General features: G+C 41.8%; 1 protein-coding gene and 1 pseudogene across 1 annotated transcript in view; both read left to right on the forward strand.

Annotated features, from left to right (window-relative positions):
• The window catches only part of TBC1D12 (TBC1 domain family member 12), a 75,064-nt gene extending 61,080 nt beyond the window's left edge, over positions 1-13,984 (forward strand). Inside the window, exons 6-12 of the mRNA XM_042459081.1 lie at positions 555-635; positions 2,811-2,905; positions 6,617-6,688; positions 7,712-7,840; positions 9,614-9,723; positions 10,444-10,702; positions 12,325-13,984. Coding sequence (XP_042315015.1) covers positions 555-635; positions 2,811-2,905; positions 6,617-6,688; positions 7,712-7,840; positions 9,614-9,723; positions 10,444-10,702; positions 12,325-12,393 — 815 coding nt within the window. The 3' untranslated portion in view covers positions 12,394-13,984. The remainder of the gene's footprint in view (positions 1-554; positions 636-2,810; positions 2,906-6,616; positions 6,689-7,711; positions 7,841-9,613; positions 9,724-10,443; positions 10,703-12,324) is intronic.
• Positions 5,349-5,496, forward strand: LOC121927388 (annotated as a pseudogene).
• Positions 13,985-21,930: the final 7,946 nt, after the last annotated feature.

Genomic DNA, 21,930 nt, shown 5'->3' on the forward strand with positions numbered 1-21,930 from the left:
GTGTGTGTGTGTAGAGAGAGATGTTTTTGTTATGACTTAACTAGTTTACTGTGTTTTCAATTCCCTCTCTTTCAGTAAAGCACTATAGCTGGTTTAAGAACTGAAATATCATTTGAATCCTAAGTATGTGTACCTATGATTCTATGATACTATACCTCTGTTAGTTCTATGTATTTTCAGTATCATGGAGCATTTCTAGAATTTCATATGTGCTGAAATACAATAAAAACGCTTATTTTGTTGTTCTACCTCCAACCCTCTCCAGATATTCTCCCTCCTCTGTTTGACAGTGGAGATTATTAAAGCAAAAACTGCTGTGACACTTAGCCCCATTCATTGTTTCCTAACAAGCTGATTGAGAATTGGAACCCCTTTCATTGTTTCCTAACAAGCTGATTGAGAATTGGACTAGTTATGACCATTCTGGCTTTTAAATTTACAAATGAAATGAATACAGTACTATTAAAATCATCTTGCAGTGAAAACCACATGGCTCTATTATAGCACTTTATCTACAAGTTCGCCTTTTGACATTGTTCTTTTGTGTTTTTCAGAACTCTATGAAATCTTCTTATCTAGAGCCAAGGAGCGATGGAAGACGTTTGGGGGGACTGCTGCTGAGAATGATACAGAAGGTGTGTTGTAGCATTTATCACTTAATGTTCACAGTTCACCATTTCACTGTGTGTATTTGGCATTCCCCATTTTTAATGGTACCGTTCTGAGTCAGGTGTGTCATGCCTGATTTTTGGATGTGTTCTTGTAATCACTTCATGTCTGTACAGTCTGCCCTTGCCTTACGCGGGGGATCTGTTCCGGACCCCCCCCCCCCACATAAGGCAAAAAGTGCATATGCTCAAGCCCCATTGGATGTAATGGGGCTCATGCATGCCATGCAGTTGTGCATGTGTGCCACGGGCACGCGTGCCATTCCTCCGTTCTCCTGGTGGCTTCTGCATAAGCTGGAAGTCGCCTATAACAAGCCCGCATATGGCGCGGGCTGACTGTATTACATTTCTTAAATGTAATTACATTTAAATGTAAATTACATTTCTTAAATATAATTTAGCTGAAATGTAAATTCAGCTACTATTAATGTGTGTTTCCATCCACAGTCCAATTTAAAATCTGATAATATCCTGAAGTAGTGCATATTCCAGTGCCTTCAATGATATACAGTATAAATAATGAAACTGAAAGAACTTGATTTCTGAGTGCTTTTTGTCACAAGCTTAATGGGTGTGTTAAACATTAGCTTGCATTGTTATGTACTCAACAATGCCATTGTTGCTTATTACAAATGAAACTGGGCCAAACAATTCTGTGAAAATCTGGCTGGTTTTGATTCAGGCTTCTAAGCAGTAAAAAAAAAATGAGAGGAAAACATAGCTTCTCACAGTATAAACTTCTGTCATGGTCCTTTGCATCCATGCTTGGGATGTATACGTCTGCACATATCACATCTTTTCCCATGCTGTTCAGGAACAGTGGCTGGGGAAAGTTACTTTAGTGCTGTGGGAGTGTCTAGGAATGTCTTCCTTGTGGCTCCATCTCTTTTTTGTGCTGGAGGACAGGTTGCTATCTGACAAAACTGGCTCAAAAACTAGCATGTTTGCCTAACCAGCAAGTTCTAGTGGAGTCCTGCGAATGGTCCCTGTCAGATTCCTGTGGAGAGAAAAGAGATCTGAGATTAGATTTTCACCTAGAAAAATGAGTTTTGATTAAAAGGAAATTAAAGACAATAAATAAATGTTGTAGAGAAGACAAACCTAGAGATGGAAGAGTGACCGGGGGGGGGGGGGGGAGAGGGGCAGGTCACTCAATGCAGGCTCCTAGTGGAACAGAGAAGATAGAGCAAAGATGAAGATGGCTTAGCCAAGAGAATCAAGCAGAGGGAGCAGGACGGCTAGTGAAACCTGAATAATTTTGTCTGTCCTTCTGTTACTGAGATGCCCTGAGAAAAGTTGGGAAGAAGGATCCTCAGTGGCAGGGTGTTAAGAATGTATGAGACTAGCCATTAGCAAGCTACAGTACAGCTTATAATGATTAGGGATGGAGATGTACAAGAATGTGTACCAAAGACAGGAGCAAATCAGGCTGAGTATCTACAGGACTGCTCTTGTAAAGTTCCCTTAGCCTGGAGTGCCAAAAGTAACCATATACTTTGCACATAAATGCTGTGGTGTCTGCTGAATTGTGCTTTCCAAAGGAACAAAGAAGTAATGGTGGTAAGGCAGTTTTCTCTAAAAAGGGATGACTGATGAGAGAATTTGGTTTTGGTGCTAGTTAGAAGCTCACAAAAGGATAGAGGGATTTTTGCAGTGTCAAATAATGAGTGGCTGGGTGTAGTCCTGATGAAATTAGGATGCAGAGGGGGAAAGGGAAGGGCAAAGTGGGAAATCCAGTAACTCTCCTCCATATTAGTAAAGGTGGCATTGTCTTGGGTTGCTATCCCTTGCCAGCTAGAAAGATATGCAGTAGAAACAAAACAGAAGCATGAGGAAATAAAATAAGACCCCTCTGACAACTTATTGCTTTTTGAGTTAAAGAAATGGTTTGTCATTGCTGACTTCTAGAATATACTGTATGAGGTTGGATGCTGTAGCAGATTGAAACAACTATTAAATGAAATGCTTTCCCAGTTTTGCTTTTTTGCATTTACTAAATTAGCCTTTCCTTTGGAATGCATCCATGATTGATTTGAAGTACTGTACCTTATTAAACTGTGTATGAGATTGATTTAGCCTTAAGTTAGTAGATAAATTTGTGTACAGAAATGTCTATAAATTTGAATGCTTTAATCTCTGCAGATGCTGGAATATCAGTTGCTGATCGGGAGGCTAGTTTGGAGCTAATAAAATTGGATATATCCCGCACATTTCCATCCCTCTATATTTTTCAAAAGGTAATTTATTTTTACTGTATTCAGAGATAAATATATTTAAAATATTAGATAATTTTGCCACAGCAGTTGTTAAAACCTGTAACTCAGACCATGAAAACCTTTGCAGAAATACAGTTTTCTGTTATAATTTAATTCAGCTGATAAATGTCATGCTCCTTTAGTTGATGTTTAACTTAAAATAATTAGAAAAGGCTGTTGCATAGCCTGTACAAACACTATGTAATTCTATATTGTTCTGCTGTTTGAAATAAGTTATTTATATGACACATTCTTAGTCATAGTCCTGGGAATGGCATCGGGTTTGGCATATTAAACACGTGAAGTACCTTCCTCTTTTAAGAAATTCAGCTTTTGAAATGTCCTAGCAGTGCAGATGACATTGCAGTAGATTAATCAGCTCTTTGTCTTTTGCTCTGTGCTGGATCTGTTCGGAGGGAACAAAAGCTGCTAGTAGTACAGTTTCTAGGTTGGTGTTTGCTGGTGAGGTGGTGGTAGGGCTTGGTGTATTTCCCTGCAAAGAAGGGTAAAGCTGCTAGACACCTTGTTGCATTCCCTCACTGAGTAAACTGCAGCATGTTTTGCAATGAGCCTTTCTTCCTGGTGGGTGTGGCATAAGTGCAACCTGAGATCACCTGCTTAGCTGGAAATGATTCTTGCTCACCACTGGCCACAGAGAAAGTGGTTTCCTGTAAGCCAACTGTATGGTGGTTCAAGCAGAAAGTAAAATTTTGGCAAAAGCACTGGTGTGTAGCTTTATACAGGACTACAAATGCTAGGTGTTTACCTTTTTAAAAGAAAATATTTTAAAAATTCAGATGTGGTGATGCCTTTGAATGGAGTTCAAAGAACTAATTTGCAGTGCAAGTTTCTCTTGTGTTCACTTCAGTTAAGGACACACACATATATGCACACACACACATATGTCCATTTTCAAGTGAGTGAGAGAATTAAACACCTTGTTTACATATATTTAAAGGCAAACCTGCTGTCATGTATGAATGACTTATGCTTGCAGCCTAAGAACTCTATAACTATATAGTATAGTATGTGCTGGGATGCTGTACTGAAAATGTTGCTTCTATAATACACATGTAGAGTAACAAACAAGATAGCAACTCCCACCCCTAAAGAAGCTTACAGTTAATTATTATTATTATTATTATTAATAATAATAATAAAATTTATTTATACCCCGCCTCTCTAAAAAATGCAATTCTCAGAGTGACTCAGGAATTGGTTATGAGGAAGTGTAATAGCCTTCCACTTATGGCCTTGGTAAAACTGAAAGTGCTGAATATTGTAGAGTTATGCAGACTAAGACAAGTGAGTGCCTGGATACAGCGTTAATGTAGTATTTTCTGTCTATATATGTGCTTAGTCAATTTGAATTTTTAAGTGAGCAGCATATTGATTTGGAAGTTTCAGCTACTACACAAACGTTCAGGTTCAAGGTGTTGTGTTTTTTTTGTTAGAAATAACAACTCATATGACTGAATCCCTACTACTAACATTAATAACAGCCTAATATTTTCACTTCTTCCAGTAAATACAGATACTAGTAATTAACAATGTTTTATCCAGAAATACTTTTTCATGAAATTTCATGCATGGTAGGGTTGGATTTTCATTATCCATCCAGTCACAGTGACTTCTTCCAACAGGCTGTTTTTAAATGAAGAGGCCTTCAGATGCAAGGAGAATAAAAACCTCACCTGGTGTTCTGAGCCTTTCTCCATATCTAAAAAAATCCTGTTGATTCTTACTTAGGGTGAATTCAAGCTTTGTCACTACTGTACTTCTACTGTCAGTATGTGCAAACCAGGTTGGGGGGGGGAATGAAGTCTGTGCATTTCCATTGTGCAGCGTGAAACTATGCCATAATGATCCAATTCATACACAGTGGTGGTACTGCCAGTTCCCTGGATCTTGGTCATTGTTTAGCGCACCAGCCTGTGTTCACTTGAAGGTAGTGTAGCAAGAACAAGAAAGTGTGTGGGCATGCATATGTGTGTGTATGTGTTTTTGCACCCATGCACAAATATATGTGTGAGTATGCAATTAATTGCTGTTGCAAACTACTAAATGTGCTGATTTTGTCTGAATTGAATCTATTATTTTGCTATGACCTTGAATAAGTGAAAGGTTACCCTTGACTTAGGGCAGTGGTTCCCCAAACTGTGCCCTTTAAGAGGTTTTGGACTTCAGCTCCCAGAAACCTCAGCCACGTTGGCCAATAGTCTGGGATTCTGGGAGCTGAATTCCTAGCCTTCTTTTTTCTTGACTGCAGTCTCAACTCTGGTCAATGTTTGATCCTAGGTATGGGTACTGATTGACTATTTCAATTCCCTCACTGTCCAAATTGAATTTATGTATTTCCAAAATCTCTTTAAGAGCACAGTTTGGTGACCATTGGGGAACAAAGTTTTTGATTTTGCCATGACCCATACTTACCTGGCAGGGGAGACACCATGATCATAAAGGTGGTTTTCCTGCCATCCATTGCACTGTGGGTGTGCTGAGCCCTGCAATTTCCCCAAATGCAGGAAACTCGACTGCATAATTTGTGGTAGCACATAACAAACAAATATTTCCCTCTCTTTTAAAAAAATGGAAAGGGGAGACATATTTAGGAAGAACTAAAGAGAAAGAGAGTATTTATCTGAGGGGTTACAGTGGGAGGGGATTGTAAATGGCAGGGACGTAGCCAGGATTTTAGGAAGGGGGGGTCCACACTAATTGCCACCATTATAATGGGACTTAGGCGCAGTGGCGCAGCAGTACACACCATTCATTTTTCTAAAGGAAGGGGGAGTCCGGACCCCAAGACACACACACACACACCCGGTTACATCCCTGTAAATGGCATTGCTGATTTTAAAATGTCTAAATCTGTTCAAATAAAGACAAGGAAAGGAGCATGAATGAGGAAAAAGAATGCGAATCCAGCCTGAAAAAACAAGTGGGGAGGAAGAACAAGGAAAGCAACATTCCTCTGTTATGGACCCAGTGCAAAGGCAGTGACAAGGGGCAGAGGTGAGAAGCGCCTTTTGACATGGAAGCAACACTCCCACTCCACTAGCCCTCCGTTGTCCATACTGGAGAAAGAAAGGCAGCCCTCCCTCCTTCCCCACCTACTTTTTTTGCCCAAGCAGCATTCAGCAGCAGTGTGGGAGAGCCTGAAGAGAGACTGTGGTAGCCATTTTTATAGAGTCATACTAAACTTCTCTGCTTATACAGTATATTCCTGTTAAAAATGTCCTCCGCAGCATCTCTTTGGCCTTCTAAAAAATTAGGTGGGGAAGTGGAGGGCTGCCTTTCATTCTCAGGTTTGGGCAAGGGACAGATAATGGGATGGGAGTGCTACTTCCATGTCCTGCCATGCCAAGAGGGGCTTGTCACCTCTGCCTGTTGTCACTGCCTCTGTGCCAGGTCCCTATTCCAGCATTGACCCCAGGTTAAACCAGGTTTTTTGGGTTGAATTTTGTCAAAAACATTTTTACTTAAACATGAGTGTATACAGTAAACGCATAAACAAATGTTGCTATTAAGTAGTTTTTACAACCTTTGAAATTTAGCATTTGTATAATTCTGCACTGTAAAAAATGTTTTTTCAATACATGCTAATTCTGTGTGGGAGCATCCTTCTGGTTTTTACAATAACATTTGCTTCTTTACTATTAAATTACACCTCTGTTGTTCATTGTCCTCTAGGGGGGCCCTTATCATGATCTTTTGCACAGTGTCCTGGGAGCATATACATGTTACAGACCTGATGTAGGATATGTAAGTGTTCTTATAATGTTATGTTATATAACTAAATACAAACTGAAGGTGTAGAATGTGTCCATAAAGGTTATGTCAAGCTACGTGCTTATAAGAAAGTTTTTAATTTATTATGTCAGGTGTGCCAGTATTGCTTGGCCATCTGATATTGGAAGAAGAAGAGGGGAAATGCCCTGTTACACCAAGTGGTAGTGGCTCAGCTTTTAGTGATGCCACAGAAGAAATACATAAATTCAATTTGGATAATGAGGAAATGGAAATACCTAGGATCAAACATTGACCAGAGTGGAGACTGCAGTCAAGAAAAAAGAAGAAGGCTAGGAATGGTTACGGCAGCTCTGAAAGAATTAGAAAAGATTCTAAAGAGCAAAGATATACAACAGAGCACTAAAGTTAGAATCATGCAGGTAATGTCGTCATGTACCGATGCGAGAGCTGGACGGTGAAGGAATCAGACAGAAAGAAAATCAATGCATTTGCTGGAGAAGAGTTTTTAGGATACCATTGACAGCCAAAAAGTTCAACAAATGGGTTCTTGAACAGATCAAGCTAGAGCTCTCCTTGGAAGCCAAGAAGATCAAATTGTGGCTGACGTATTTTGGCCACATAATGAGAAGACATTTATCACTAGAAAAAGCAATAATGCTAGGAAAGGTAGAGGGGAAAAGAAGGAGGGGAAGACTGCAAGCAAGATGGATGGACTCAAGAGAGTCACAGGCATGGGTTTACAGAGACCAAACAGAGCAGTGGAGGATAGAGAGTCTTGGAGGTGTCTCAACCACAGGGTTACCATGAGTTGGGGCTGGCTCAAGGGCAGTTGACAGCAATAGTGATGCATATAAATGTGGTGAGTACAGAACTGGGCTTTTCATTTTCATATCACATTGTCCTGCTTGTTAAACTGTATCATAATGATAATATTCTAGATACAGTAGAATCACAGCTGATATACAATTGCCATAACATAAAAATAAGTATGATATTTTCTTGGATTGTTTAACCACTGATTTTGTTTTTTTGAAGGTCCAGGGAATGTCCTTTATTGCTGCAGTCCTTATTCTCAATCTGGAAGAGGCAGATGCTTTTATTGCCTTTGCAAACCTGCTGAATAAGCCATGCCAACTGGCGTTTTTCCGTGTAGATCACAGCATGGTACATACCCATTTTAAAATGCTATAATTTCCTGTTTCTGTTTCACTTAAAATATGTTCTTACTGCAACAATATTTTAATGGGCAACAAGTGGATATTTGTCTAGTGGTCCAGTTTTCTAAAAATCAGTGCTTTACATTCATACTAACCATAAAAGGGATTACTTGTGCCTTTGGAATTATACCAGCAACAAATATACTGGTAGAATTATACTCTCTTTTTCCAGAATGCATGTTTGAATTACTGAGTAGATTGTATTCTGTATTTATTTTCTTTTTTCTGTGGGCTGAAGGCTCCCCTACAAGTGAGTCTTTTCGGAGCGAAGCCAGCCATGTCTGCACAGTAACATATATTTTGATAAGATTGGATTCCTCTAACATGCTTTACATGGAGCTTATTTTTAAAGTGTCTTTGGAAGCTCCCATTGGTGCAGAATATCATTCCATAAATGCTGGGGGATGTGTGTCAATGATGCCATGGTACATCCATCCTGCAGCATCTGCACTTCTAACCAACTTGCTTTTGGGAAGAATTGAAATAGTTGGTGAAAATCTTTGCATCTCTAAATAGCCTGAGCTGCAAATATCTGAAGGAATTTCTTTTCCCACATCAATCTGACCAGTCCCTCAAATGAGAAGAAGCACATTTCTGGGCCTCGTTTAGAGAGAAGGCGGCTTCCAATCATGCTGATAAGAAGAAGAAGAGATAGGGTCTACTCAGTCTTGCACCACTATTATGGAATACATTGAAGCACACAGATCCCTCTCCTGAATGTCTTTTGGTCAATTAGCAAAGCTACTTTTATTTTTTAGGCTTTTACCTGCTAATTGCTTGCTTTTTTAAAAGGAAGTTTAATCTATGATCTCTGTGTTTGTATTTTTTGAAGAAAACCTGCCCAAATTGTTTCATCACTTTAATTTTTAACTATACGATGTTTCATTCTTGTACTGTTGTAATCTGCTTTGATTGCTCTGTGAAAAAGTGGAATATAAATACATTGTTGTTGTTGTTGTTGTTGTTAGCCTTCAAGTCACCTGTCAACTTATGGCAACCCCATGAATTTCATAATGTTTCTTAGGCAAGGAATACGCAGAGTTTCCATCCTCTGCCTCTGCATTTTTTTAACCTTTGTATTTTTACTCTTATCTTCAAATCATTGTATGATACACTTTTAAACTGTCAGCTGTTGGATCTGGTGCATTGGTGGCAGTAAAGGCAGGATTTACATCTTTGTATTTATCTTCAGTGGTGGTTTAACCATTGGACTAGGACTGGAAAACAGGATTCAAATCCCTGCGCAACTGTAGAAACCCATTGGATAACCTTGGACAAATCACACGCTCTCATCCTTAGAGGACGGTGAAGGCAAACCCTCTCTGAACAAATGTTCCCAAGAAAAACCTGTGATAGCTTCCCCTTAGAATCGCCATAAGTCGGAAATGACTTGAAGGCACACAGCAACAATAAATAAAACTGCTACTATCAATATTGCAAAGTAAATTAAATACTGAAATAAATAGTAATCTCTAGATGCTGCAGAAGAACAGTCTACAGACACATGATTCATATCCCCTCATACCTCTTAATGGCTAAATCTGTTACTGAAGTGGTACAGATAACCTTTTGGGGAAAAGATGATTATGCTGAATGTTTTTCTGTTCCTTCTGTGGCTATCATTACTGTATTTAAACCAGCAATTCTCTGAAAACTTTAAAAACTGTCATCCCCACCCCCCCAAGAAATAGATTATTCTTATTTTCTTTTCCTTTTACAGATGCTGAAATACTTTGCAGCTTTTGAAGTATTTTTTGAAGAAAACCTGCCCAAATTGTTTCATCACTTTAAATCCTATAATCTTACCCCTGACATATACTTGATAGATTGGTAAGTTTAAGGAGTACTTGAATATATTTACAGTAATAGATCAGGACCTATACTGTATATAGATTTCTGATTCCCCATTATTTAACAGAAACTGTGAGAATACTCCCCCAACTCAGCTAAATTAGGTTGCTAATGGAGATGCAAGGGGCAGGGTGAGAGAGAAGTAGGAGTGGACATTTCTCTAGATGAACTGAAAGCTTATTTCTGGTAATGAAAATTAGTTCAGGATATGTTTAGAAACACTATAGCTCTTTTATTTAAGCAATGTTCTCTGCCTCTAGTTTGTACTTATTTTCAGTTGGCTGGTGTTGGGCTTTTAGTTAAAAAAGGAAAAGTAAAAAGTAAAAAAAGAAAGTAGGACCTGCAAGCCTGATGCCTGGCCTGAGCTGTGAGCTATTACCCAGATGTCCACCAGTAGAAGTCTGCTGTGTGAAACTGGTTTTCCACTCATCTTCCTTACCTGCTTTCCTTACTGCATCCCTCTTTGCCATGTGCTCTCCATGTGGGAAAGTCTTGGAAGGTGGTGAGGGGGCACTCCATTGGGAAGGAGAAATCAGCTAAAATCAGGCCGAGATAGCTTGTCTGAGTGGGATGCCTGTTAGTGTCCATTTCCCAGGTCTAAAGTATTACCGGAGTTTTATACACGTTGATCAGAAATAGTGGAAGTTGAAAGCCTTTGCTTATTTCTTCCATCCTTCTTGTTATAATTTCAAAATGCAGGATCTTCACCTTGTACAGCAAGTCACTACCCCTTGATCTGGCTTGTCGAGTCTGGGATGTGTTTTGTAGAGATGGAGAAGAATTTTTGTTTAGAACTGGATTAGGAATTCTTAGGTTATATGAAGATATCCTCCTGCAGATGGACTTTATTCATATAGCACAGTTTCTAACAAAACTACCTGAGGACATCACATCAGAGAAGCTCTTTGCTTGTATTACATCAATCCAGATGCAAAATAGTAACAAAAAATGGGCTCAGGTAAATATTCCATGTATTTGGTGGTATATATTTAATTTTAACATACATTTTGTTTATGTGCTTATGGTAGTGAAAGGAGCTTTGTGTCATAAAGGTTATTTGTACCTTTGGTGAAAAACATGTTAGTGAAAACCCTATCTTGTTCAGTAGTACAAGGTAGATGCCACTAATCCAAGCAGATGAATCAATCCCCAGTAGAATTTACATCTTGTCTGGATTGACTTTGTTTATTAACCTTTATCCTGATCTTTTACTGTGGTCTGGCAGTGATTTAATTGCATTTCCTGAATCAGTTGTAAATAGAGCTGGGCATGATCTGCCTACTAAGGGCACTTCATGCCACATAATCTAGTTTTTCTCATTCAGCAGTTTTGTGTTGATGGGAGGGTGGGAAAGACAAGGGAAAAAGTGGATTCGTTACCAGGGAGCTAAATAGTAGTCCCTAGTTGGATTCAACTATTGAGAAAGGATCAAAACTAGCATAACTATCCTTAAACAGACAACACAGCACTATGTTGGTACAGCTCTTTTATTCCACTTTTACTGCAATGGCTACCTCCTGTGGCATTCTGAGGTTTGTAGTTTAGTGAGGCCTAGGAGCTCTCTGGCTGATAATTCTAACTGCCCCTCTCTAAATTACAAATCCCGGGATTGCACAGAAGACAGCTGGAGCAGAAAAAGTGGAATAATAGTGCTATAACATCATAGTGTAGTAAAATCTGGGTCAAATGGAATGTCTTAAATTCAAAATGTTTATTTTTTCCCTCTAGTAAACTACAGTACGCCCGCATCATACACAAGCACACTATATGCGGCTCTCAGCTTATGCTGAAAGCTGTACAACAAAGGCGTGTGCGCCACGCCACATGCATAAGCCCCATTATTTTCAATGGGGCTTAAGCATACATAGAATTTGTCTTACATGGGGGGAGGTGTCCGGAACAGATCCCCCGCATAAGGCAAAGGCACACTGTACCACACTGCTATATTTGCATAGTTTTGTTGGAATTTTTTTTACTTTTGCTGGAATTCTTGTAGTAAAATGTGACCAACTCTTGGTGATTCAGGCTAATGCCTTTTGTCTAGTTACCAAAACACCAAAGCCAGTGAGTTACAATAAACCAGGGTGTCCGCTATATTAAATGTTTCTGTAGAGTAAAATAGAGACTATTCTCATTTGATTGATGTTGTTAATTAGTGGGCTATATATAGATATATTTCAAGGCAAAAAGAGATGCGTCATGTATCTGAGAGTTTTTCAAGGTACCTTGGTTCCCTATTTTCCCTTAATTGTTTTGGGATTTATCTTTAAGTGAATGGTCTGTTGGGAAAAAAAGACATACTGGGTGTGATCTACGTTGCATGTGAATAACGTGCAGAGATCAATAATTTTATTTATTTTTAATTTATTTCTTTAATAATTTAACACTGTCTTAATCTTGATTTTTGTATTTATTTTTTTTAGCTACATTGAGTTTTATTTTTATTTCTTTTAATCTGTAAGCTTCCTTGAAGCCCAGACCTGGGGAAAAGGTGGGGTACAAATTGATTGATTTATTGAATCTTAATAAGAGATTAAATTGTGGCTCCTTTTAACCTTTTTCTTTAAAATACAATTTCAGGTGTTTGCCTCGTTAATGAAGGATAGTAAAGAAGGAGACAAGAACCATAGTCCAGCACTAAAAAGTTAACTTCAAGTTTAATTGGAATAATTAAAAAACCACTTGATTGTTAAAGGATTATAACATCTTCTCAATGAAAACCACTAAGGAGAAACAGCTTGGGAAACTTAAGGAAGAGACAGTATTTGACTGAATGCAGTGGTGGGAATTTGACAGTCTTCACTCTGCTGCCAGTATTAAAGAGCTTTTTGTGGGAAGATTCCTTTTCACAGGAAGCAAAACAATAAAAACTTGTGAAACTGAGAAAATGGCTAATGCATATTTAATATTTAAAGATGAATGCAATAAAATTTGTAATAACTTTTGTTGGTACTTAAAATTTTGAGGGATATCTTTTTTTATGATTACCACAGAGGCACTTTTGGGAGGAGGGCTGGTGTTTAAAGTAAGGCCCAAAAACTGCTACCTGAACCAAACATTTTGGTACAAATACCTCCAAAATTAACCAGTGACATCCTTAGGACCAAATAAGTTTCTGTTTTGTTTTGGTATACACACTTGCCAGATAATAGGAGGCTTTATGTATGTTTTGCTAAGCTCCTTTTAAACAGCAGCGCCACTCTTCAGCTAAGTGAATGTATCTAATCTAGAACTGATGAAGCTGCACCCAGTTGTGCTGCAAAGTCATTGGTAAAAAGTCTAAAGGTGGCAGTGGTCAAGCAAACTATTTGGGGTAGGTAGCGTGCTTGTATATACAAATAATGGTTTTTAAGTACTTGGTGGGCAGCTTTGTTACAGAAAAATTGGATTTATATTCCATGAAATTCAGATGAATTTTTGTTTTTTTGTTTTTTAAAATCACAGTGACTTATACTTGATTATAAACACTAGTATAATTAATAAGCTAGTGGCAAGTCCTTTTGCACATTTTAAGCAATGTTAATATTGGAAGTTTTGAGTCCCTGTATAGTAAAAGCTTTTTTTTCTCATTTAAACTCAAAGTTCAGTAGTTTTGAACCACAGCGTGTACAATAATGGATACCCCCAAATGCATACTGTCAGTCCATTATCTATCAGCATCATACTGTAAAGGTAAAACCTGGAAGTTTGTCAGCTTCCTTTACACTCCGAAACTTTTTAAAATGGCTTTTGAACTGGAGGGAGATTGAAAAGGATACCTCTTAAGCTCTCTGAACAGCTAATGTTGCTCTAAGTCCATTTTGATAGTATTAATGTAAATAAAATTGCATTATGATTTTTTGTATCTGGTCCCTATATGTACAAATGAAGTCAATGTCATCATTGCATTAAATAAAAAAAAAAGAACAGAGTGAGACTGCTTTAGTCATCGAGGGTTAAAAGAAGTTGCAGAACCTGTTTTAAAGATTTGGCTTGCAGTACATTGTAATACTTGCGTTACTATTAGATTTAAAGCTACATTTTAATATTACTTACAGCATACAATTTGAAGTTGAACTGTCTGTTTTTCCATATGTATTTACTTACTTGGTTCCCGTGTATGTCCGCTATTTGGGTTCTCTTGTACAGTTTTCTTACTTTTCAAGTATAAACATGTATATACATTGTAAATAGAAGGGATTTAGCCTTCTTCCAAGACCACTAGTAACAATTCCTATGTAAATAAAACTTGTAAGCAGAATGAGTACTGTCGTATTTTGGTTCCTTCCCATCAAATCTAAAGGTTCTTCAATAATTTCTAATTTTCATTTGTGAATTCCCTAGAATAGAAGCCAAGACCCCAAGATATGAACGTTAAAGCCCATTCTGAATAAGGCCATAGTAAAAGCTCACCCTTGATTAGAGAATTACAATCCTTCTCTCAATAATAACTCCGTTTTCACTAAATCTGTGCAGAACTATTATTTTTCTTAAACTGAGGGAAATACCTAAAAAATCATCTTAGTCTTGACAAAAAACCAGAATTTGGACTCCACTGCACATGAAACAGGGCAGGGCCAGGGAAATTGCAAATACCTACCTTTATTTAGTTAGTTAAGGTGATGTTCTGGCATAAATTTAAGGGCTAGAGAGTAAGAGCGTGGAGTGCAAAGTGTAATGTTTAGTCTGTTTAAGCATAGTTATATTGAACACGTTATTGCAAATGAATATGTTGCTCAATATCTTCTACATGGATAGAAAACTATTATCTTCTTCCTTGTTAATCCCACTGTTATCAAATTGCTTTTGTATGCCTTCCTCCTGGTAGTATAAATAGGGTTCTTGGCTAAGGCAGCCTTCATGGATGCCCTCCATTTGAATGTTGAAGGAGGCCTGGAAATATTAGCTGGACTTCCTTAATTTATTTCTGCCTTTGGGTGCTGTATGGAAATTAAGAATGACAGGGCAGTTGTTCTGCTGCTTCCCTAGCAAATATATCTGCAACCAGCCTTGTCAGAAATGTGAGGGATAAAAGAGTCCTTTGATAGCAGTATCCATACTATGTGGAGTGTTTAGAAAGAGCTATTGTTGCTGGAGAACCAGCATGGCCTAGTAGTTTGAGTGCTGTTGGACTGTGACTCTGGCGGCCAGGGGTCAGTTCCCAGCTCAGCTATGAAACCCACTGGGTGACCTTGAGGAAGCCACATGCTCTCAGCCTCAGGAAGGCAATGGCAAACCTCCACCGAACAAATCTTGCCAAGAAACCCCAACAATAAATTTGTCTTAGAGCATCTGTAAGTCAGAAATGACTTGAAGATGCATAAAATTAACAAAAATTGTTGCTGGAGCTGAATGAGGTCCATTAGGTGCAAGATGTTTGGATTGATTGTAAAACTGAGAATACTGGGCTCATGGTGACCTCTTCAGCTCTTTTAAAAAGCAGTTGCAAAATCTGAAAGAATTTAAGAAGAATTATGTCATGTATGATCTTTCTGCTAGTGTTGTTATTGTGCCAAAGTAATATGTGAGCCAGTGTGGTGTAATGGTTTGAGCATTGGATTAGGGCACTGGGAGACCAGGGTTTAGATCCCAGCATGGAAACCCACTGGGTGGCCTTGGGCAATTTACAGTCTTCCAGCCACAGAGGATGGCAATAGCAAACCCCCTATGTAGAAATATGCCAAGAAAACCCTATGACAGGTTTACCTTACGGTTGCCATAAATAGAAATTGACTTGAAAACACACTACAGCAAAATATATAGCTGCATGTTGGTGTAATTTGCCAGCTGGAAAGCAGGAAGTAAATAGATTGCAAATAGTTGGCTTCTTCGTTTTCTGGACACTGGCTTTGGAGGTTGTATGCATCAAACCCATGTGCCTCTAATTCTGGGCTTTGAAGGAAACAGGCATGAATTGTGAGACCAAAGTGTTACAAATGCAGCCTGAGAGCCTGTGTGGCATAATGGTTTGTGCATTTGGACTACAACTCTGGAGACCATGATTCAAATCCCCTCTTGGCCATGAAAACCCACTGGGTGACCTTGGGCAAGTCACACTCTCTCAGCCTCAGGGAAAGGCCATGACAAACTTCCTCTGAAGAAATCTTGCCAAGAAAACCCTGTGCTAGATTTGCCATAGGGTCACCATAAGTCAGAAATGACTTGGAAGTCACACAACAACAACTCACTGCCCCAGATACCTGTACTCCATCAAAGCTTATTCCATGACATACTGATGTGTTAAAGGAATGGTACCTCAGGACTTTTGTTATAGCAGCCAACCTTGGCACCAATACATCTTAAATTAAGCAGTGCCCAAGAACAAAGTTTTGGATTGGAGAGTGTGCTGGTGCGTTTTGAGGGGACTAAGACATGGGGGTGAGGCAGGGGACTGAATGTTGGCTTAAGACTCCAGGAGACCAGAGTTCAAATCCTTACTTGGCCATGGGAAACTACTGGGTGTTCTTGGGCAAGTTACACCTTCTCAGCCTCAGAGGCAATTTGTCCTTTCTGAACAAAGCCTGTGATAAGGTTGCCATAAGTCTGAAACTGCTTGAAGGTACAACAATCAACAATAAGGCATTCACACAGGTGTGCGTAGTAAGCCAAGGCACAGTCCCCTAAGGGCACATAAAGCAAACCAGAGCTACAATGAGTAAGGGTGCATTTGTGGATGTTGTGTGTGCCTTCAAGACATTTATGACTTATGGCAACCCTAAGGCGACCCTATAAAGGGGTTTTCTTGGGAAGGTTTGTTCAGAGGAAGTTTGCCATTGCCTTTGCCTGAAGCTGAGAGAGTGTGACTTGCCCATGGTCACCCAGTGGGTTTATATGCATAATGTCTATCTCTCCTTCCATCCACTCTCCTAACCAAAGAGATCTGAGGGTCAGTTCAACTGTACCACAAACCCTGTCTCTGCTCCTGTGCAATGCCAGGTCCGTAAAGAATAAGACCCACATCATTTACGATCTGTTAGAGCAGGGGTAGGCAACCTACAGCCCGTGGGCCGGATGCAGCCCGGTCCTGCTGCCAATTGCTGCCAGGGCCTTTGGGGGGCAATTGTCTATAGAAGCCTCAGAATATTATATTAACATTTTTTTAAAAATCAGCTAATTTTTTCACGTGTCCTCCATTTTTTTTTTTTTTAAAAAAAGCATCTTCCATTTGAAAATTTTGTCCTACATTTGTCCTGGTTTATTTATATATTTAATTTTTTTAAAAAAATATTTAATTATTTATTTTTTGGCTTCGTCCCCCCAGTTGTCTGAGGAACAGCAACCCGGCCCCCGGCTCAAAAAGGTTGCCTACCCCTGTGTTAGAGGATAAGAGCTGTGACTTGGCTTGCATCACTGAGACCTGGCTTGGGCCTGAAAGTGAAGCAGAGTGGGCACAGGCCCTTCCTGCCGGGTACTCAGTTAAGGACCAGACAAGGTTAGGTGGGCGGGGGGGGGGGCGTTGCCTTGATTCATAAGAACATCTATTCCTTAACCAGGAACCATATCCAGCAAACTGCCCATATCGAATGTATTTACCTGACCCAGAAGGCCAGAGACAGTTTAGGGATTCTGTTGGTCTACCGGCCACCCCGTGCGCTAACAGACTCCCTGACACAGCTGGTCTCGGAGCTGGTGTTGGAGTCCCCCAGGCTTATTGTCCTGGGGCACCTCAACATCCCCTTCGAGGCCAGCCATAGTCCAACTGGTGCGGCTCGGGAGTTCATAGCTACCATGACTGCCATGGGCCTGTCTCAACTGGTCACAGGGCCCACGCACTCTGCTGGTAATACGCTTGATATGGTTTTTTGCACGGACATGGAGATTCCGTGGGCGGAGGTAACAAATATCTCCGCCTTGTCATGGATGGACCATTTCCTGGTTGAGGTTAAATTCAAGGCATCTACTCAGATCCCTCCCGGGGGTGGCGGACCTATTAGGATGGTCCACCCTGGAAAGCTGATGGAACCCAAAAGGTTCCAAGAAGCCCTAGAGCAGTATATGGTTGGAACTGACGGTGATTCTGTAGCTGCCCTGACTAACACCTGGGATATAGATCTCTCCAGGGCTATACACAGTATTGCTCCCAAGCGTCCTTTCAGGCCTGCTTCCAAGAAACAGCCCTGGTATACGGAAGATCTCAGGGAAAGGAAGCGGGTTCTGCAACGACTAGAGCACAACTGGTGAAGACACCAGCACTTAGCTGACAAGGCACTCCTAGACCCTCACTTGAAGGCCTACGGAGTGGCAATAAGTGCAGCAAAGAATTTGTTCTGTGCTGCACGTATTGCATCTGCGGAGTCGCGTCCGGCAGAGCTGTTCAGGGTAGTGAGGGAGCTTACTCAGCTGCCCTCCTCCCTGAACCCTATTTTGGAACCATCCAAGGCCTGCTGTGACGAGTTTAACAACTTCTTCGCGGATAAAATCTCTCGGATAAGAACTGATCTCGACACCAGTATTTCTTCAGAATCCAGAGTAGAGGTCTCCAGAGCGTCCGTGGACTCAATTGTACTGGATCATTTTGAGTCTGTGAGTACTGAGGAAGTGGACAAGATCCTTCGAAGTGTTAGGAAGACAACGTGCTCTCTCGATCCCTGTCCCTCTTGGCTAGCAGCTCAGGGGGGACGGCAGTAACTACTATGTTACGCTGCATAATTAATTCATCCTTCAGGGAAGAGCGATTTCCATCCAGCTTGAAATTGGCCATTGTAAAACCGCTATTAAAAAAGACCCCCTGATTTGAAGTAATTATCGGCCTGTTTCGCTGCTGCTTTTTGGGGGGAAGGTGATCGAGAGGGCGGTTGCCATTCAACTTCAATCAGTCTTGGATGATATGGATTTTCTAGACCCATTTCAAACGGGCTTCCGGGTGGGCTATGGAGTTGAGACTGCCATGGTCGCCCTGGTCAATGATCTCCGTCTGCATGGACAGGGGTAGCGTGTCCCTGTTAGTGCTCTTAGACATCTCAGCGGCTTTCGATACCATTGACCATGGTATCCTTCTGGAACGCCTGAGGGAGTTGGGTATCGGGGGCACTGCTCTTCAGTGGTTCCGTTCCTACCTCTTGGGTAGATTCCAGATGGTGCAGCTGGGGGGCATGTGCTCCGATAAGAGGGCCCTTACATCTGGTGTTCCTCAAGGAGCCATTCTGTCCCCCATGCTATTTAACATTTACATGAAACCGCTGGGAGAGATCATCCGGAGACACGGGGCGCGGTGTTATCAGTACGCTGATGACACCCAACTATGCTTCTCTGTGCCTCCAACTGATGCAGTGACCAGGGATGGCATCTCTCCTCTGAATGCCTGTCTGGAGTCAGTAATGGGCTGGATGAGGGAAAACAGACTCAGCTTGAATCCAGAGAAAACGGAAGTACTCGTGATAGGTTCCCCGGGCCCGGGGATGGAAATCTGTCCACCTGTCCTGAATGGGGTCACACTCCCCCTGAAAGACTCTGTTCGCAGTCTGGGGGTCTTCTGGACTTGTCGCTCCACCTGACATCTCAGGTGGATGCGACAGTCAGGAGCACTTGTTATCAGCTTCGGCTGATACACCAGCTGCGTCCCTACCTGGGCCGGGGGGACCTTGAAACGGTGGTGCATGCTCTGGTAACCTCTCGGTGGGATTTCTGTAATGCACTCTACATGGGGCAACCCTTGTACCAAACCCGGAAGCTTCAATTAATGCAGTATATGGCAGCTAGGTTAGTCACTGGATCCTCCAGGACTAGCCACATAACACCTATTTTGCAAGCTTCATTGGCTGCCTATTCGCTTCCGAGCCCAATACTGTACACTGGTGCCTCGGGTTACGAAATTAATTCGTTCCGCCATTCCTTTCGTAACCCGAAAATTTCGTAACCCGAAACACTTTTTCCATTGAAAATAACTAATGCGTTCTATGACCTCAGACTGAACCTGCAAGTCAAAACAAAGTTAGAATAGAGGCCTATTAAGCTAAGTACCCTACAATACAATGCAATACAAAGTTGCCTGAGGCACTAAAGAGCTTAAGAATGACTTGCAGGTCCATTCTAAAGGTTTGTAAAGGATAAAGAAAAAAAGTTTTTTTCTTATCTTTGCTGGTCCTGGCATCTCAGAGTGAGGCAGGAGGAGGAGGAGGAGGAGGGGGGGGCAGCCAAAACAGCCAAATTTAAACCCAGACAACCAATTCAACCAATTTAACCAATTCAACCAATTTTAAAAAATTCAACCAATTTAAAAAAATTCAACCAATTTAACAAAGTTAACCATTTTAACAACATTTTTTTTTAATTTGGTGTTTTTTTTAAAGGGTCATCAGCACCTTTGCCCTTCTTGGATGACGGTTCTCCCTCTTTTGTGAAGAACTGGTCCAAGGATGTCTGCTTTTGCCGGGCCTTAAGCAGGTTCCTAAAATGGCTAAGGCAGACATTATCAAAATGTGCAATGGCATGGCTGGTGAGCACCTTCTCAGGGTGATGCTTCTCAACATAAGAAGACACATTGTGGAATTGTCGCAAAATGTCTTTAATTTCTGCCGTTGGCAAAAAATGCCCCCGCCGCCTCCTCCTCCTGGCCCCTGTCAAAATGGAGCACGTCCTCATCCACGGCCGAGTGTTGCATGGCCGCCAAGGCCTTGAGGTCCTCTGTTGTCAGGTCCTCACTGTGCTCCTCAATGAGTTCCTCCACGTCCTCGTCGTCCACGTCAAGTCCCAGGGACCTTGCGATGGAGACAATCTCAGCCACCTCTTCTTCACCTGGCTCAGCACCCTCGGTCTGTGACCCTTCCAAGGAAGAAGCATCAGGCCACAGCTTCCTCCACGCAGCAATCAGGTTGCGCCTGGTGATCTCCTGCCAGGCCAAGTCCACCATCTTCAAGCACACGACGATATCAAAATGCTGCTTCCAGAACTCTCGCGGGGTCAGCTGTGTGCTCTCCGTTACATCAAAACACCGCTTGAAGAGGTGCTTGGTGTAGATCTTTTTGAAGTTGGCAATGACCTGCTGGTCCATGGGTTGCAAGAGGGAGGTCGTGTTGGGCGGCAGAAACTGGACCTTGAAGGAGAACTCTGCAAGGATGTCCTTTTCCAGGCCAGGCGGGTGCGCAGGAGCATTGTCCAAGAGGAGGAGGCACTTCAAGGGCAAATCCTCTTCCTCCAGGTACCGCTTCACAGTCGGGGCGAAGACACTGTTGATCCACTCCACGAAAAGGAGGCGTGTGACCCATGCGCGGCCATTGGAACGCCACATCACTGGCAACCTGTCCTTTTGAATGTTGTGTGCCTTGAAGGCCCTTGGATTTTCTGAGTGGTAGACCAACAGGGGCTTGATCTTACAGTCCCCGCTGGCATTCGCACACAACGCAAGTGTGAAGCGGTCCTTCATAGGCTTGTGGCCTGGCAATCTCCTCTCCTCCTGGGTGATGTAGGTGCGGCGAGGCATCTTCTTCCAGAAGAGGCCCGTCTCGTCGCAATTGAACACTTGCTGCGGGACGTAGCCTTCCTCCTCCATCATGGCCTTGAACTTGATGACAAATGCTTCGGCGGCCTGGTGGTCTGCGCTGGACGCCTCGCCGTGACGGACGACAGAGTGGATCCTGGTCCTCCTCTTGAACCTTTCAAACCAGCCACGTGAGGCTTTGAATTCCGGGGTGGCTGGCTCCTCCTGGGAAGAAGTTCCTTCGCCTGCCTCCTTGCTGGCCAGGTCTTCAAAAATGGTGGTGGCCTTCTCACAGATGACCGAGGTGGTCACAGTGTCCCCGACTCGCTCCTTTTCTTTAATCCAGAGGAGCAGCAGGCGCTCCATCTCCTCGTGCTTTGGTGTCCTCTGCTTGGCAATCGTAGTCACGCCTTTCGCAGGAGCCACAACGCTTCTGATGGCCTCCTTCTGCTTGAGGACAGTGCCAATTGTCGAAGGGTTTCTTCCATACTCCTTGGCAATGTCCACCAAGCGCACGCCCCTCTCATGCTTGGCGATGATTTCCCTCTTGTCCTCCAAGGACAAGGGAGCCCTCTTCCTTTTGTCACCGCCGCTTTTATCTGTGGCTTTCTTGGGAGCCATAGCTCAAGCCTAAAAAGGACAAAAGGCACAGGCACTGAGCAAAAGCCACAATTGGAAACCACCCCCACCCCCATGGTCACACTCTCTGGCCCACATGGAGCCAAGGCCAAACTTGCAAAACTCACATCCCACACTCTCAAATCATCACAGCCATGACCCAAGAAGCCAAG

Source organism: Sceloporus undulatus, chromosome 3 (genome assembly GCF_019175285.1).
Source record: "Sceloporus undulatus isolate JIND9_A2432 ecotype Alabama chromosome 3, SceUnd_v1.1, whole genome shotgun sequence".
NCBI lineage: Eukaryota > Metazoa > Chordata > Lepidosauria > Squamata > Phrynosomatidae > Sceloporus > Sceloporus undulatus.